The sequence below is a fragment of the Cyprinus carpio genome, chromosome B5, assembly GCF_018340385.1.
Source record: "Cyprinus carpio isolate SPL01 chromosome B5, ASM1834038v1, whole genome shotgun sequence".
NCBI lineage: Eukaryota > Metazoa > Chordata > Actinopteri > Cypriniformes > Cyprinidae > Cyprinus > Cyprinus carpio.
Window position 1 is genome coordinate 27359525 of NC_056601.1, and position 18956 is coordinate 27378480.

The window sequence follows — 18956 nt, forward strand, 5'->3', positions numbered from 1 at the left end:
GTTAAAACTCTTCTAGAACATTTTTGACAAGGTACACAAACAGAACACTTGGAAAGGAAACAACAGACATATTCACTTAAGCTTTGAGATAATTATTTCTCTGACAACTCAACCAATCATGTTAATGTGGCTAACTAATTGGGGACAAACGACTTAATGAAGAACAGGTGACAGACAACAACAGAGGGTGCTTTCTGTTAATAAAACAGACACACAAGTGAGTTGGATTCATGCTGCAGTGATTTAAGTTTGTTTTAAGTTTATTGACCTCAGATTTGTTTTTGAAATGCCTTCTAAAAAAGCTTCTGCAGAGCCAGCTGCTGCAGTCCCAAAGGATTCTGAGAATGAAACCACTGAAACAAAAACAGGTTTGTAAGCAGTTTCATGAGGTCTGCCAAATACTAAATTAATTATTGTATGTTCCTATTAGGATTTGTTTTAGTAGGTTATGATTTTGGTTTCCCTTTATGACTTGTTTAAATCTTATTTCAGATGCTTCTGAAAGCTCAAGCAATAAGGCCACTGGACGGAAAGTTTCTCCACACCCATCCACGATGGAGATGGTGAAAGAAGCTCTGAAAGAGCTGGACTCCAGAAAGGGTGTTTCAGCTCAGGCCATCCGGGGCTACATAAAAGAGAAATACACAACCGTGGATGAGACGAGACTGAAGTTCATGGTGCGTCGAACCCTGAATAAAGGCATCGAGACTGGCGTGTTTGTGAGACCTGCAAATTCTGGGTCAACAACAACTGGTGCACAAGGACGCTTCCGGGTAACTTCCAGTTTCTGGCATCGTTTTATCATTGCTAAGGTTTCTGATATAATGCATTCTGATATGATTGTCGCCATGTCCTTTTATTTCAGATTGCTTCCAAGACCAAAGCAAAGGAGGCTAAGGTGCAGTCAAAGGAAAATGCTGATCCCAATGTACAGAAGGCACCTAAACCTAAGAAAGCTAAGGCAACTAAAGCCAAGGGTGAAGGTAAAGTTTATACACCGTTTTCTTAAGTGTAGGATTTACTTTAAAATGACTCCCTCAGATATTGTTAGTACACTTCCAATTGTAAAGGAATTTGTAAGTGGTGCATTGAATTTAAATATAAAATTAGGTAGAAAACGGCACTTCAGTTTTCCCTTGTTTAAAACCAAAATCAAAGTGCAAAAACTGAAAACCGTATCACTTATCACTTTTTTTTTTTTTTTTTTTTTTTTTTTTTTTTTTTTTTTTTTTGTCGATTTTGATTTGAGTAACCATGCCCTTTGGCAATTATTTTACCATGTTGGGTTTTCGCTTCCATTTCTCTATCAGAAGCAAGCAAAGAAAAGAAGTCCAAAAAGAAAAAGGAGGCCGCAGACGTGAGTTCTGTCTTATTTTCACCTTCTACATGAGCAGACACACTCGGCTGTTAAGTCTGAACACGCACCCACCCCCTTTCTATCGTTCCTCCGTTCTCTTAGGATGCTAAGCCCAAGACGCCTGAGAGAGATGGCACTGCCTCAAAGGTGGCCCCTGCTAAGAAGCCAAAGGCAAAGAATGCTGCAGGGGAGGGTGGAACTGAGCCCAAACCGAGCAAAGCTAAAAAAGCCTCTAAAGCATCAAAAGGAGTTGAGGAACCAGCAGCTAAGAAAGCCGGCAAGAAAACTGCAGAGGATGGTGAACTGGGAGAGGAGGGTGCTGCAGCCACTACGAAAGCCCCGGGGAGACGAGGAAAAAAGTGATGCAGGGACTTGAATGGATTTTATTCACTACATACTTTTATCTGTGCACTTGTTTACCAAATAAAGAATTTTACCTTTTCAAGATAAATGTGTAACTGTTTTCTTTAATCTGGTGGGAGAGGGGCAATAGTTAAACACTTCTGAGGTTAGCACTAGGTTAATGGTTAACGGTCAGCTAGTGAGTTGTTGGAGCCGTGCCATGGTGTTACTTTAAAAATCTGAAACTTCTGAATCAACAGCTGTGGTTTTCAGAACTGTTAAAGTACAACTTAAAATTTACCATATGGATTAATTGAAATATTAGTTTCAAATTATGTGACACCCCCCCCCAGCTGAGGTAAGTAGTAAAATATGTGAGGTGATAGTCAAGCGACCATGATGTAGTTTGTTTATAGACTGCGTTTTACTTATGTATTTAGGCTTCAAAGGTCAATAAAATCAAAACGTAAGAATCAAAGTTTTGCTGGTCACAGAGCTTACTTACTGCAATCCAAGCCAATTGGGATTTTGTCAAGGGAACTTCCGGGTAGGCCTACAAAACTACGTTGTCACTGCACCGCTCTATGGTTTTATTGGAAGGTGTGCTTGCGTTTGTTTGACGGTTCTTAAAACCCTGCATACAGTGGTTTTTCCCTTAACTGGGATGTTGATATCTTTTATCTTTACAAGTATAAAAAGTATTTAAACTGGCTAAAGCTGATCCCGTATCAGAGTTTAAAACCCACCCCCCACCCAGGTTAAGCAGGGCAGGGCTCTGGGCCGAGTCTGAGCAGTCAAGACCATCACATTAAGACTTGCTGATCTGCAGGAAAGACACCCGGATCAGAGGTCAGCTGACAATGGCATTCTTCACTGTGGGACTGAGACTGTGTGTGAAGCTTAATAAGACAGTCTTAACTGTGCAGTTTCCACCGAGCTCGGGTCCCTGAGGGCCTGCAGAAGCCTGGGACCTGAAATCCCTCTGATTACCCTCTCATTAGCGTACGGCTCCCAGCCAGGTAAAATTACTGAAGAGTGGGATGCTGGGGAAGTAGAGAGAAAACGGACTGAATTACCACAGGTGGACAGAGGGAGGACAGGAAAACAGATTGATGAGGTGGATGTGTGGACAAGGAAGACGGATTGAGGAAGTGAAAACAAATGGAGTGATATGAAAGAGGACAAATAGACTGGGCTTTAAAGCAAAGACAGACTGATTGAAAGAATGATAAAGGTCGGCAAACACTAAGCCGTACACAGACTGAGGGAGGCATGGACAGATTGATGGAGAGAAGGAAAGATAACCTTAAGCAGAGAGTGAAGCAAAACAGCTGAGCATGGCCTGCTCTGTCTGACGGGGTTTGGACTCTTCCTGGTTGTCATTAGCTACTGTGAGTTGTGACATGACCGTAACCACCACAAGTCTTTGACATCTTTCTCTTTTCTGACTAATCTCTCACTATATTTTTTCTTCTTTTGGAAAGTCATGGGTTTTTAATTTTGCTATTGGCTCAAATAGGAATGCAAAAATTATATTTGTTGTAGTTCACCAATACAGTTATAAGTTTACCCAACTATGACGACTTCCACTTTGGAGAATCCCAGAAATATGAAAAGTGTCCATGGATAATACAGGCTATCATTGTACATCATGTAATTCATAATTGATTGTGATGATAAATATTAATAGATTTGTTTTCAGCATAGACATATGAGAAAGAGTGTGTGCATATTTTAAAATATATAAATATCTAACATATGAAATATTAAAATAAAAATATTTGCAAAGTTGGTTTGAATGGATTACTTTACCGTAAATTCTAGGTTTTATTTTCATTCCTGATGATACATTAAATCTCTTAAATACTTGGTTTGGTCATGTTCAAGACATGGATATGGCCTTGAGTTGTGGATATGACTTGATATAGCAGCGCCTGAGATATGCTGTCCATTACCACTGAAAAAAAAAAATGACTCAACTCTCAGTTTATGAAAAGTCGTGTCATAATAATGTGCTTTCAATACACTATCAGCCAAGTGTACAGGAGAGTTTAAAAGCAGAAATGTGCAGCTTGTACTTTAATAATGCGTACCATGTAATAATGTGAGCTGTTTGAGCTGTAAAGTTGTCTAGATTGCAGGGCATTGAGCATATGTTTTTGGAGGCCCAACCAAAACTTTTTTTTAGGACAGTTAGTAAGAATACAATCTCTCGTTTTTCAGGCCAAGCTTAATTTCTTATATGGTATTTATTTCTTGCCATCCTCATCACAAAATCATCAACTAATATGCTGAAGTTTACATGCTCTAGGGGATCCCGGGGCCCAAGTACTCAGCTCACACTGTTATAGCTGAGGGCCTTATTGTCCACCTGTCTTTGGCAGAATTGTCATAGTGGCTTGAGACTTCGAAGGCCTGTCCCAGCTCTGCTGCATCATCTTTTTTTTTGTAAGTAGGACAACGTTTCCCAGTGGATTAATTTGGGACTATGCATTAGTAACGGTGGAATTTTTCTCCTTATTTTACACAAATCAAGTCGCAATAGTTTTCTGTGTCAATCAGCAGTGTCACAGATGCTGTCCACAAAGCTTCAACCCAGAACATTCTTGTAACCCTCATAATGACCAGTGAATGCCCCCAAAGCTTGGAATGTTAATAATGCCCAGACCATTCAAACACACACACCTTATGAAGAGTCTGGCTTTATATCACTCTTATCTACGTCCCCTCTCCAGTCAGGTCTACCCATATGCTTCAGTGCACACAAGAATGAAGGCTAGACATAAAGAGCTGAGTGTTCTCACACACACACACACACACACACACACACACACACACACACACTCACACACACGCAGCTCTCTAATAGGACAGACCTCTGTCCTTATCTTCCCCGTCGTTCTATAATGGATGGCCATTCACACAAAGGTCACATACACACTCTGTCAACACTCAGGCACCAGAGATGCCCCTCTGACAAGTGTCACACACAGAAGTATACACTAAATACACACTAAAACACAAGAGAATGACCTCCTTTAAAACAGACCAATAAAACAAAGAGACTTCAAAAACAAAATTACGGCACTTTAGAGTGTTTGTCAACAGCAATGCTTTTTCAGACACAGAATTACATGTCATTACCCACATTTTGATTGGAAAATAAAATGGATTGGCTAAGTTTGGAGTAACAATATAAAAGGTTTAAAAACTGAGAGTGATATCTGTCATTATGTAAAGAATGTGGTGTTTGCCGACATTTTATGAAATGACATTTTTATTGTTTAAGAAAACCCATAATTTAGGGATTTTATACAAAAAGTAACCAACTCAACGGTTTGTTTCCATTCACCACCATGTTTGAGGAAGGATTTTTTTTTTTTTTTTTGGAATTATTTCTGTTTTGTTAACTTTCTATCTTGAGTCACAATACTCATCTTAAAGACCTGAAACTAAAGACATGGGGGAATATAATTTTATTTCCTGTTTTGATGTATGTAGTGACCAAGCACCGAAAGTTTGTAGCCCCATAGCATCAGTTAGTTTTCTTTTTATTCTTCTTCCCTTGCCATGTCTATATAGACCTCAGGCCATCTTTGAGGTCTCTCGAACCATCTCTGTAGTGCTACCATCAATTCAAATATTCACATTTCTCTGGGTAAAAAGTTTGAATGCTTTGTCCTGGAAATGATAACTTATGTTTCAATTTCAGTTATGCTTCATTCGCATTATGATTTGAGGATACCTGCTAAAATCAATGAAAGCGCCACCTACAGGTCATGAAATCTTAAATATTTTGTATATAACTTGTGAAATGTTTGCCTATATGTTCCTTGAGTCCTGCTGAATGCGTTTATAGTAATATTGCCAGATGTGGACAAATTGCCCTTGTACCATTTTGAGACTTTGTTTAAATATTGATATCTTTTAAACACTGACATATTGGCACAAAATTTGGTAGGGATCATTGACAGCATAACATTAAGTTATATGAGAAGTTGGAAGGTAGCACAAGGTAATGTTCCAAAGATATACAGGTTTTTTTTATATATATTTTTTTTGCCACAATGTTTATAACTTTTATAAAATATCCTGCATAATTTGTTTTCTTGGTGTTGTTATATTACTTGGTTCCTGTATGTATTATTTCAGAGAATTATGACTTGTCATTTCTTTTACCTTAATCATAATAAGGACATGAATAACAAACTACCACATGTGTGACTGCATAGTACCTCAATAAACACTGCTTGTATCATCTGTAAACAATGTAAATGGACCTTACAGATTTTTAATGATTTATTTTACACTTTAATCATATCCTTTACTATCATACTATCAAATACATCTACTGAGTTACCTGACTAACCTAACTAATTAAATTTAGCTAGCACTGACATGGTTTTTTTTTTCTTTTTTTTACACTGAATAGCCAGCTAACAGATATGGACTAAAAGCCACAACATTCCATTTTAAAACTGAAGGCTATGCTGGCTTTTAGAAATGTGTTTTTCCTGGCCTATAATTTAATGATACAATATCTGAACTGTAAGTGTCAATGGAATATTATGCCTTTTGAAATGTAGTTTGGCACATACATTTAAAACATACTTTTTTCTATTCCTTTTCGTGTACATATTCTTCATTTTGCTTTATGACAACCCTAACAACAACAACCCTTAACTGTGTTAGAATCACTGGCCTCTTGTGGATTATTGCTTTAGTATAGAGTTGAGAACACAACCTTGCACATAGATGCTTCATCTGGACAGCTGTTAAAGTTGGGATGTTCAGATTTTGGGCTTGAGTAATGACAGAAGAAAATGATAAATCCATAGGAAGAGAGGAGTGTGCATACTGTTGTCTTTTGTCCTGCAAAGGGATGCATGGTAAGAGGAGAGGCTGGCAGGCGTTGTTTTAAAGACAAAGATTGGAATGGGGGTTGGGTGGGACACTTGAGGAATGTGCTTTGTGTTCTTCCTCAAAAGATAAAGGCTCCTGGAGCAAACACACGCAGCTAAGACAGACAATCATAGACCCCGAAAACTTCACGCAGCAACATATAATTTGCTGAAGCATTCAGAAGAGCTTACCACAGTAAGGACAATCATAATCTCTTGTTCACTCTTCCACCCTAATAATATGGACCCATAATTAATACTATTTCTATTTGACAGTAGTTTCTTGTTTCAGTTTCTTACAGATGAACAACCTTAATCATATAGGTTTTAGATGCGGTTTAGATGCGGTGTCAAAAATTAAGATATTTTGCAGCCTCAAAATGCTTTTTAATATCCAAAAGGCTGTCAAAATTTCAGAATCAAATAAGAAAATAGCGTAATTTTATTTCTTTTTTCTGAAATGTTGACAGCTTTTTGACATTTAAAAAGCATTTAGAGGATGCAAAATATCTTAATTTTTGACACTGCCCAAAAATCTTACTGAATAAATAAATAAAACCATGGTAGTATATATTGCATTACTTTTAATGTCAAGTTTAATATCTACCAATATTATTTTTTGCACGATACATACAAATTCTATTTGGTCATTATATAGACTTTTATGATAACTGATATGCAGAATGTTGATTTTAAATACTAGTACTTTTTTTTTTTTTTTTTTTTTTTTTTTTTTTTTACTTTTGAATAATATTAAATACATAATCACTGAAATATTTCATCAATACAATATCAATATGCATTATAATGATGTTTTTGTTCTTACTTTGATGCAAAGTTATTTTATACAGTGACCGGGAGGGGTTTGTCTTCTGATTGACTGATGATCCAATCTGCTTGATCAGATCACAGTGATTGCATGGTAATGCCAAGTGTAAACACAGCCTTTGTTGTTGCCAAGACGTCCCCTTGTTCTGTTGATTTGTCCTACGCTGTCAGATATTCCTACCTCCCATTTAAACAGTGGGTAGTACAATTCGACAACGAAAAATGCTGTCGATAAAAGTATGTTTTTTTTAACATCTACACATACCATAACCCTAAACCTTCCCTTAAAGTAATGCAAATACAGTAATTATGTGTTATATTTGTGGTTGAAGCTAGAAGGGATACATTTACAGGAAACCAACAATAAATATATATTTTTTCTACCTATAAGATTGTGTTTTATTAAAGTCTATACCTATCCCAACTCTAAACCTACCCTTACAGTGATGCAGATACATTAAATGTTGTTTAGCATGAGAAAAGGATGCAATATTGCTGTGTGCATTCGCAGTAAACACTGGTAGGAAAATCTGACGGGTAGGATAAAATGTCAGGACACCCCTCCCGGTCACCATAATTTTACGATCTAAATGGTAGCATATTTATATTTATTCTATATTTGTTTCGGGGTACATCTTGAAATGCTGCTTGTTTTTCAGTTTAGAAAATCTTCAAATCGAACAGAAAACTGATTGATCAGAAGAGTGTGAACATCTTTTTAGAAAAAAAAGAAGAAAGTAGACAGAGGTTAAACTAATCGGTATATCTCTTGAGACAGTGATTTTCAGCCATTTACTCCATTTCAGCAATGAGAGACTAAGGATAATTATCTTTGAGTACATATTATAGATAATTAGCTTTGAGAATTAGAGCAAACAAGTAAACCATCAAGGCACATTACTGCATTACTGAATTTCAGGGGAAAATACTAATAATTGTCATTAAAAGACTGTAAACAGTCTTGATTGTTCTACTTTGTTTCTTTATGCAGTATATTTCTTTTTATCTATTTTGATTTTGGGATGTAAGTTTACTTGGACTTGGTAATGTTTCCATGAGATTTACTAAATACCCCTGCATGTCAGATGTGTTTGCAAGAATTAAGAAATAAACTTAAAGACCGACAACCAAGGAAGCTGCAACATGGGAGAAAAAAAGATGAAGCCAAAGGAAAATGGAAGGTTTAAGTGAAGTCAAGGACATTTTCAAGGAGTCTTGAGAAAGAACTGGTTCTTTCTTCTGAAGGGAATGGGGACGAGATCCATTGGTGTAGAGACACAAACGGGGGGAAGGGGAACTCTAAGCCCCATTCCCAAATCTCACTTGCACCTCTGCAGAGCAGAGAAGGTCATTGTATCTTCAGGGAGGAATGCTTAAAACTAGAATGTCCAAGAAATCGGATCACCCCAAAACAATTATGGAAATATGCTTCCGTCAGGTGTGTGTGTGCAGACAGCAGCATATTCGGTCACATATAAAAGGATCAAAGAGGTACTTGGGAAAAAGTTTGTGAAACGGGAAGAGAGCAAGAATTAAAAGGGTCATATACATTTTTTATTTATTTCGATTTTTCTCTGAGGTCGACTTAGAATGTCTGTGAAAGATTTTATGTGCCAAAAACAGGCATAATTTAGTTTTCACGACAATTTTTACACTCTCTCTGACCCTTAGAATTTAACAGCCTTCTTAATTCAACAGTTAACTTTTCTGCTGTGCTTTGAAAGCATATGTAAATGTGCTTTTTAGTTTTAGTTTTGCTGTGCTTACAGGTTGCTGTCAGATCCTGTTTTGATGCCCCATCTTTCAGTAACATTCTCTTTGCAAATCTGTATAAAATTGCAAATTGTTCATAAAATGTGGCACTCATATGGTTCTAATCAGATTGAAATAACCAAGAATCTAATTCTCAATAATAAACTTCAGCCACCCATTCTAAACATTTTGGAGCCTCAAAAGGTTCTGCAGAGCAGAAGGTGCTACACACAAGCAAATTTTGACAGACTTTAACACATTTTACTTTTCTCAACAGTTCCTCTGATATTTACAAATAATATTATCTATCATACTTCCTTCTTACCTCAAAGGTGTGACACATTTACCGTTCAGTGAATTCATGCGATTGGGAATTGGGGCGAATTTTCCCATGCAGATTTCTCAACAGGTTCAAGTTGGTAACATTTATTCACCTTGTTTACCAATAAAATACAATGAACTTATTGGATACATGCATGCTTTTACATTGAAAAATACCTTCCTGTAATTACAACTTACCCACCAAACCACCTAACATTAAGCGTATCCCATCTAAATAGCAGAAAATTTAATTTGCAATTCAACAAGAACACAATAGGTACATTGTACCTAACCATTTTTTTTTAACATAAATAGTAGTGAAACCCATGTGATTCTTTGTTGTTAAAAGAGAAGCAAGTAGCAAAGAAAACTATTCAAAACGAGACTAAATGTATACTTTTTATTGTAACAGAAACCTAGATTACACTGACAAAGAAAATGAATCTTTTTACATAAATCAAGATATATTTATACAAAAACAAGAGGCAACAGAATTAAAGTCCCTAGTTTGTTCTTGTGGGTCTCCAATGTGAAGACCAAATCCTCCAACCCATAAACCCACGTCTGGTATGAAAGGGTGGCTTTTGAATCTTGTGGTTAGTTGATGATGGACACCAGCTTCAAGTTGGTGAGTCAAACCAGCACAACATTCCCATAATAAACAAAACAGTATGGCACACGTTCAAAGGTCGTTTCGAGTCTTTCGGCTACTCATAAAACTACAGACAGTCTTTTATTTGGTCTCTTTTTAGTGCCAGTCAAGTGTTGCAGATCTCTTTGTATTTGTGTGTATTTGTATAAGCATGTATATTTCACATATTTATCCACCAATGGAAACTCTGCGTCATTCATGTCTTTCTCTTCAGAAAAAAAGTGCTAAGACTTTTGTGCTTGTTTTTCTTATTGCTGCTCACATACACACTCACACACAGAGTGCACCATTTAAAAACAAAATACCAATTACTTGGCACTTAGTGTGTGTGAGTATGCGTCCGTTCACGCACAGCACATCCTTAATATGAAGGATGAAGAAGTCATCATTAATAATCTAATACTTGTATCCAAATTCTTGCATTATAAAGATCATATTTCTCATCTTTTGCTGTATATCCTCCTTCAGTCTCTTCAGTATGAAAGTCTCCTTTAGAAAAATACTCTGCAAAAATGGAAATACTTCATCACTGTCTTTGCATTATGATGTTAGAGCAAGTCTTTGCTTTTGGATTACATCATGTGGCTCCCAAAAATGTTGAAATGGTGGAGGTAACATCCCTACGAGACCCGTTTGATATCACAAATGAAGCTTTGTAATATTAGTGGTATTACAGTGATAGTTCCGACAGGTTTCTGGACTGGTTCCCTTTAGGTAGTCTTGGAAGCAAGTAAGCCATTTGATCCTTAAGTGACCCGGTAAAAAAGGAAGTACAAATGTTCCTGATTGTGAGTGGGTAGGTAACATGAAGGTTCTTGGGCAACTCAGCAAGCGTTTGTGTGTGTGGATGGTTCACTCAGTAGAGCACATTCCCTGGAGTTTTGTTTTGAATCCCAAGAGCCTCAATGCTGGACAGAATCTTCTTCTGATGACCAGCCAGAGTTATTCCCAAACGCAGCAGATCCCTGAGAGGCGGAAGCAGAGAGAAATAAAAGTTTAATAAAGAATTAGATCTTAGCTTTTAATGTTAAAACAGCAGAGATGAGCTTAGAAAAGATAAGATTGTGGTGCTTACATATTTAAAATGAATAAAGACACACTACGGTTTGGATTCAATTTTTTTTAAATAATTTAACTCAGCAAGGATGCATTTCATTGGTCAAAAGTGAGCGTCAAGACTTTAAAATTGTCACACAAGTTTTCGAAATCAGTTCAATTCAAAGCACCAAATCAGCATCTTAGAATGATTTTTGATCACGTGACGCTGAAGACTGGAGAAACAATGCTGAAAATTCAGCTTTGTCATCACAGGAGTAAATTACATTTTACAATATATTCAAACAGAAAACCATTCTTTAATCAATTAAATGGATAGATTTGTAATCAAATGCAGACTTGATGAAAAGAAGAGACTTCTTTCAAAAACATAAAAAAGTTAATCTTTTTATTTAATTTCTTTGTTATGTTTTAATAACATTTGTTTTTATTTTAATACCTGATTGGGTAAAACAAATAGTGCAAATGAGTAAATGAAATGAATACGTTGTAGGGACAAATTAGTGAAAATATATGTGTAATATATAATCATATGCTGCTTTAGTGAACTTCTGAAACAATTTAGAAACCAACTCCAAACTTTTTTATGGAATTATATGTATAAAATAAGTAATATTATATAATACTTTTAATTTAATTTCTTTGTTTCTATGTCTTTGTTTATTAACAGTTATGTTATTTTTATTTTTAGAAATTTGACTGCAAATTTATTTATTTACACTTCACCGAGGAATTTAATCTCCCTTATAATTAAGTACTATGTTGCTGTCTATTATAACTGTATTCCAGTATATTTGACAAATGAAAGATGTTGTTGAATGAAGGTTGCCGTTATCTTCACTCACTCTGTGTTGATGTGGGCGAGCAGCTGCATGGACGTGTACCCAGCCTGTAGAAAGTTCTCCTCGTAACGCTCCATCTTAATGGCCCTGAGCCAGTCTCCCACAGTCCCACAGGATGCGGGCGTCAGAGGGGAACGCTGGTCTAACAGAGGGTGAGAGGGTCTGAGGAGCAAGAGAGAGCAGAGTGTTAAAACACATTTAATTGTCCTTATTAAGATGATGTCTTGATTCGGCCTGCAGTAACACAGCTGTAGAAAGACTGCCAAAGAGAGGAAAACTGTGACAGCTTTCCCTTGAGGAGAGGGGGAGGGCAAAGACCAAAATGTGACGGACAGATATGTGGTCATACTGAGTCTTGATTGACAGACTGACAGGCCGACATGCTGAGAGGGGAGGGGCAAGACTAACATACAAGAGGCCATACTGTGTGTACAAGAGCCAAGCTAATGAAATGACGGACAGAGTGAGATGCCACTAAACCTAAAACAGGAACTGCTATGTTCTTGATTGACAAGCATTGTTGGGTAAATGCATTACTGTAATCACATTGCTTGCATTTTTTTTTTTTGTGTGTGTGTGTGTGTGTGTGTGTGTGTGAAAATGCTAATGGCCTTAGACTTTTGCACAGCAGTGTATTCTTCAGTAATCTTGTTACTGTCTAACATTGATTTTGGGTTGACACAGTAACATAAAACCAAAAGCAACAGAACAAAAAAAAAAAATTAAGTGTCCTTGAATTTATCTGATTCTAAATCAAAAAACCAACTGGCAATGTTTTCCACTGAAAAAAACAAACAAAAAAACATGTAGATTTATTTGCCAGGTCTTTGTGGTTTTTGGACCTTTTGCTGTGGCTTTTTGAAGCAGCTGAAATGATAAGTGATATAGGGCTGTAATGGATATGAAACGTACCCTGCCCCCTCTTGAGCGGTGATTTTAAGCGAGGCAGGATTGCGAATCAGCTTGTCGAGGGCTGAAACGATGTTGGAAAAGCGTGGCCGTGCCGTCCGCTCCTTCTGCCAGCAGTCCAACATCAGCTGGTGCAGGTAAGTGGGACAGTCAGGAGGAGGAGGCAGCCGGTAATCCTGCTCAATGGCATTAATCACCTGATTGGGTAAAACAGATTGGGTTAATGAAGGGAAGATATATTACTAAAAACACATGTATAATGACAATATTAGCACTTTTAAAATATGATTAATCTGATTAGGCTGATATTGTAAACATCTTTTTTGTAATGTACACCACTCAACATTTGGGGTTGATAAGATTTTTGAACAAAGACTGCATTGTTTGGATTACTGATTCAATAAAAACAGTAATATTGTGAAATATTATTACAATTTAAAATAGATATTGTCTATTTGAATATAAGTTGAATAGTAATTTATTTCTGTGATTCAAAGCTGAATTTTCATCATCGTGACTCCAGTCTTTAGGGTCACATGATTACATGATCGGAAATAATTCTAAATCATGCTGATTTGCTGCTTAAGAAACATTTCTGATTATTATCAATGCTGAAAACAGCTGCATCATATTTTGTGGGAACCATGATATATTTCAGTTTTCAGGATTTTAGATGTAAAATAGAATATTTTGTAACATTAAAAATGCCTTTGCTCTCACTATTGATCAATTTAAAGTGACCTTGCTGAATAAAAGTATTAATTTATTCAACAACAACAAGAAAAAAAAAATCTTACTGACCCCAAACCTTTTAACTATAGTGTAACAAAAAGTAATATCTGAAAACATTTCACCTATTGGCAATAACAAAAGTATCTATCAACCACATGTAGTGGACAAAATTTCTATTGCATCTCTGATTCAATCTAAAGTAAAATTTAATGTAAAACAAAATGCAATTGCATTAAAATGTCAAACATCACAACCACATACATCTTGATTGCTCATGTCCCAGTATGGCCGCTCTCCGAACGACATCACTTCCCACATGACAATTCCGTAACTCCATACATCTGATGCAGAGGTAAATTTACGGAATGCAATGGCCTCGGGTGCCGTCCAACGGATTGGAATTTTGCCACCCTGAAAAAAAGCATTTTCGAATAAATCATGATGTTTGTATTGCTAGATGTGCCAGCTTGCATTTTCATGTGAAGTACTTAATGTTGCATAAGCATGTGCTCTTACCAGTGAGCTGGTGTATGTAGGATCAGACGAATTCTCTTGTAGGAATCTTGACAGGCCGAAGTCAGACACCTTGCAGACCAGGTTACTGTTGACGAGAATATTCCGTGCAGCAAGATCACGATGTACGTAGCTCATTTCAGAGAGATATTTCATTCCCGACGCAATGCCGCGCAGCATGCCGACTAACTGTATTGGAGTGAACTGACCGTCATTGAGCTGGAGAGAAAGAAAGATCCATGTCAGTCAGACTCTTGTGTACGAGAGACAATGAGATGGCTTCATCAACAAACGTGTAGCACTAGATCCAGTGCATACTTACTCTCAGGAAGGAGTCCAGAGCTCCATTCTCCATGAACTCGGTGAGGATCATGACCGGGCAGCTGGCTGTTATTATGCCTTCCAGGTGGATTATGTTGGGATGCTGGAACTGGCCCATGATTGAGGCCTCAGACAGGAAGTCCCGCCTTTGCTTGTCAGTGTATCCACCCTTAAGAGTCTTTATGGCAACATAGTTCTCCTTCTTACCCGGAATCCTTAGCCGTCCACGACAGACTTCTCCAAACTCGCCTGAGAACAGCAAAACAAGGGACTCAGCTTTGGGAATTTTTCAATCTTTTCATGCAAATAATTTTTTAGTCCTAACAAGTTGCGACTGTAATAAGCCACGAGCAACAAGACAAGACTTTTTAGGGATGCTTGTTGTCTATTTTTGTGAACTCTCATAGCTATATTAAACTTTTCGTAATTGGTAATACTGACACAGCTGAACAGAAATGAAACAACGCTGATTCTTTCATTCATTCAATTTAGTTCAATGACATTATTGTCTTCTGTAGAGCTGCTTTACAGCTAAAATTGATGAATTTCACAAAATTAACCATGTTATTTTTATGTTTGATACTGTGAAGCTGCTTTGAAACAATCTGTCTCAATAATAATGTGACTATGTCAAATATCAAAGAAGCAGATTAACAGTTCAACATAGTATGCTTTTGTTGTATCTTTTAAATGACTGAAACTAAATATGTCTTTATGTCTGAAATTGAAATATGTCCAAAAGAAGACACACTGTGTCTTACCTGCCCCAATAACCTCCTCGATTTTGACACACGAGACATCAATCTCCTTAGCAAACTCTCTCACGGCCTCATTAGGGTCTTCATAAGTGAATGGATCAATGTAAACTTTCACTCCTTAGAGAGAAAAATATCAGTTACTCCATTAATCCAAAAATCCAGAACTTAACCAGAATGCTTAATTATAAGATCTTGTGTGTGTGTGCGTGTTGCTGTGCTCACCTTGACCCATGAGATATTGGCCATTTTTGTCATTCATTTCTGGATCTTTGAAATGACTTTGCTTCCTGTGAACAGAAAAGTGAGTCAGTGTCTGCTTTATGATCTAAACACAATGTTACCAAATATGTAGGACTTCTTTTGATGATAAACACTGGTGACACATGCAAAACTCAGAAAATAAACAGCAAAACTGTTAGGTTTTTGGCTGATTAAATAAGAAATGTTGATTCTAAAAGCATTTCATTCAATGGTAGAATGCATTACCCAATAATCGTTCGTTCAATTTGAGCACTGTGTTATTAGCTTAGCCACATGCTAAAGTTAGATTGCATCAATTGGGAGTCAGATTTTTTTGTAAACTTTGTGTGCAGTCTGTAGTTTTTTAGCAAGGGCGGGAAAATACTTGACACTGAGAAACTTGTTGTGTCATGCCTGGTTTGGGCACAGTGTGAGGCTTTATGCTTGTTGTGTTTCATGTTTGTTTTTGTCCTGTGTTGTCATATTACTCAGAGCAAAGAATGAATTGAATGCACACAAAAAATCCCTTTCTCCACCCCATTCTTCCTCTTCCTGTGTCTTTTCTTGTGTGTCTGTTTCTCACCTCAGGCTCTGGGTCCTTATTCAAACCATTTCATAGTGTATTATACTCTAACACCATCTTAAATTACTCAAGTAGTTCTAGCCCGTTCTCCTTGTTATTCTTGTTATTATCTTCTCTCTCTTTTCACGGAATGTCCTTCTCGTTTCTTCTTTGTGTTTTGGATGCTTGCTAATGGCTCGAAACTGTATTCAAAGAACCTTATTGATTTGTGACGGTAGGCGTAGCTTAAAAAGGTAGGTAGGACCCTAATATCATTCTTAAAACGAAATACATTGGCTTGAGAAGTAGATTTTAAAAATTCAGTTTTAATTTTTTTATATATATTTTTTTTACCCTAAAAACACCCAAGTTGATTCAGATTCACTTTTGTTTATCTTAAGGCATTTTAGGAGACACATCTAAAACGAAAGTTAATACTTCGTAAAAAAAAAAAAAAAAAAAAACCTAACTTAGAACCTCAGGGCTTTGAAATAGCAACAAACTTTTTCCACATATATCTTTCTCCCTGATTTCCCAGGACTTAAAATAGCTGCGTTTGTCCCACCCAGTGCTGATGGCAGGTCTGGACCGGAGGCTCGCAATGTATGTGTGTATGTGTGAGAGAGAGAGAGATTGATTGTAGGGACTCTCCATTTGACTGGGTCCGAAAGTTTGTATGTGTAATATGTGCAATTGTGAACAATATATGTAAACCCCTAAACAGGCATGCTCATGTAATCTTAACTGTGCATACGTGAGCATATATGCGTCCCATTTATCAGCAATATCTGAGTTTGCGTGTCCACTGGAGTGTAAGAATGTTAAAAGTTTGTTCATTGTGTAAGTACACTTGCGCTTAAATAGGTGTGTGTGTGTGTGTGTGTGTATGCCCCAGGGTCACGACTATTGTTCTGCTGATTTGGCCTGTGGAGCCTGGGGTGGGACTACTACATCCTGTCTCCACTTCCCCTTTCTCCACTCTTCTCTTATCTCTCTCTCTCTCTCTCAGTTCCTGCAAATGTAGCTGAAATAACTGTTAGGACAGTCTGATCACTTTGGAAGAGTACATTAGGTATTTCAGCTCAAACTGGTAAACGAAAGGCTAGAGGCAAATTAAGTCATTGTCACATCATTTAATTAGTTCCACACAGAATTACCACTTTTTTTTCACTCTGGCTGTGTGGAGGAATCAGTGCAATTCAGCAAAATTAATGTAAAGGTGAGGTGTGTCATTTACTGTGTTATTACAATATTATTTATTAACTATTCCAGTATTCATAAAAAAAAAAAACAATTTTAGTAATTTTATGTACTTTGACATTTTTATTAGTTTTTATATTTCTAATTGGCTTTAACTGTTTTATTTGTTTTAGTAATTTTAGTACTTCTACTAAAATTATTTTATTTCAGTTAATTGCATGGACAACATGTCTAATATTTGCTGTAACTATGTTTTTATTTAGTTTTATTTAGCTTTAATTACAGAAAATAATTTTTTATTGTTTTAGTCATTTTAGTATCATTGATATACTATTATGCTTTTTGTTAATATTTTAATTAGATTTTAATATTTTCTGTTCAGTTTCAAATTCAGTTTTCGTTTTAGTAAATGATGTTAACCTAATGTTTTAGTTTTAGTTAACAATAACAACATTTATCATTTGAGCAAACATAACACTGTTTCCGAACAGGTTTCCCATATAATGCCCATCATTCATTACTCAATAAAACAGGTACTCCTAAACCCAAACTATTATTTGAATCAGATGACAAAATATATGCTATTTGAAATGCAATTTTTCACAAAAAAGTGTCACAAAGTCAGTGTTCAGGTCCTTAACCTACAAAATGCTTACTTATCGTTGCCTCTTATTACACCAGGATAAGAGACAGTATCTCAACACTGAAAACAGCACATTTAAATATGGTAAAATGTGTTAGACACTGCTAAGATTTCTAGTTTTAGTAATGCTGAAAGCATTAAAATAGCTCAAATATTTAATAAGCAAGCATGCAATGGACAGGGGATGTGTGAAAGACAGCTGTGGAAATCTCCTGAGCTTTCTAGTTTCCACGCAGACTTTTTCTTGTTGGTCTCTTGTTGTACCTTATACAGTAGATTGCAGCAGCAATGACAATGATGAGGACCAGCATGCCCATGGCTATAAGGATCCCGGTAACAAGCAGCGGAGACGAGGAATCATCCTAGGAAAACAGAGAGAGGCAGACAGCCAGAGTGAGAGAGAGATGGTTTAAAAACGGAAAAAGGTGTGATACAATCTCAAAAAAAAAAAAAAATGCCTTCGATCTACTCAAGCAGGGAAAAAAATCAATAAAATGCCTTCTCAAACAAAACTCTGGGGCACTAAAAGTTGGGCACTAATAGATTACCACAACACCGAGCTGGAGCCTTTGACAACAACTTTTCTTACCGTCAGGCAGGGTCCGGAAGACGACAGCTTGACTGAAACTGCCATAGCCGCCCAAAGTGCGAGCGCGGACCTGAACCTCGTACTGTGTCGCCCTGCGCAAGTCGCTCAATACGACCTCGTTGGTATTACTCTCCATAAAATGACAGGAGTTTTCCTCAGAACCACGCTCCTGTCAGAAGAACAAACACCAGTATCTTCCATTAAAATCATTTGATTGATTCTTCACGTACCATTTCTGAACTGTTTGAATGTATTAATTGTTAATTAGTCTGGCAGGTCTGTAGTGTAAACAGTGAGCAGCTGGGCCACAGACAGCGATCAATAAAACACAAGCGCTGAGAAAAAGATGGAATGAGTGGGTAGGATGGAGACAGGTAAATAGGGAGAGGTCATAAAAATAGAGAAGAGAGCAGAGAAAATGGAGGTAAAAAATACTGA

General features: G+C 36.9%; 2 protein-coding genes across 4 annotated transcripts in view; one reads left to right on the forward strand and one right to left on the reverse strand.

Annotated features, from left to right (window-relative positions):
* The first annotated feature begins 207 nt into the window (after window positions 1-207).
* LOC109079808 (protein B4) lies at window positions 208-1808 on the forward strand. 2 transcript variants are annotated; one of them, XM_042723425.1, is made up of 5 exons: window positions 208-368; window positions 493-773; window positions 866-983; window positions 1311-1357; window positions 1460-1808. In XM_042723425.1, exons 1-5 carry the CDS (start codon window positions 287-289, stop codon window positions 1718-1720), a joined length of 789 nt encoding a protein of 262 aa, XP_042579359.1. In that variant the 5' UTR covers window positions 208-286; the 3' UTR covers window positions 1721-1808. The 2 variants fall into 2 exon arrangements, with proteins under 2 accessions (XP_042579359.1, XP_042579360.1); XM_042723426.1 differs by having other exon boundaries at window positions 1314-1357.
* An 8105-nt stretch (window positions 1809-9913) lies between these two features.
* Window positions 9914-18956, reverse strand: part of ephb4a (eph receptor B4a) — a 39296-nt gene continuing 30253 nt past the window's right edge. Inside the window, exons 8-17 of one of the 2 annotated variants that reach the window (XM_042725119.1) lie at window positions 18519-18687; window positions 18194-18290; window positions 15507-15571; window positions 15288-15401; window positions 14528-14775; window positions 14209-14424; window positions 13954-14103; window positions 12964-13157; window positions 12055-12213; window positions 9914-11118 (exon numbers count right to left, since the gene is read on the reverse strand). In XM_042725119.1, coding sequence (XP_042581053.1) covers window positions 11010-11118; window positions 12055-12213; window positions 12964-13157; window positions 13954-14103; window positions 14209-14424; window positions 14528-14775; window positions 15288-15401; window positions 15507-15571; window positions 18194-18290; window positions 18519-18687 — 1521 coding nt within the window. In that variant the 3' untranslated portion in view covers window positions 9914-11009. Of the gene's footprint in view, window positions 11119-12054; window positions 12214-12963; window positions 13158-13953; window positions 14104-14208; window positions 14425-14527; window positions 14776-15287; window positions 15402-15506; window positions 15572-18193; window positions 18294-18518; window positions 18688-18956 lie in introns of both variants that reach the window. The other variant, XM_042725118.1, reaches the window with a different exon arrangement.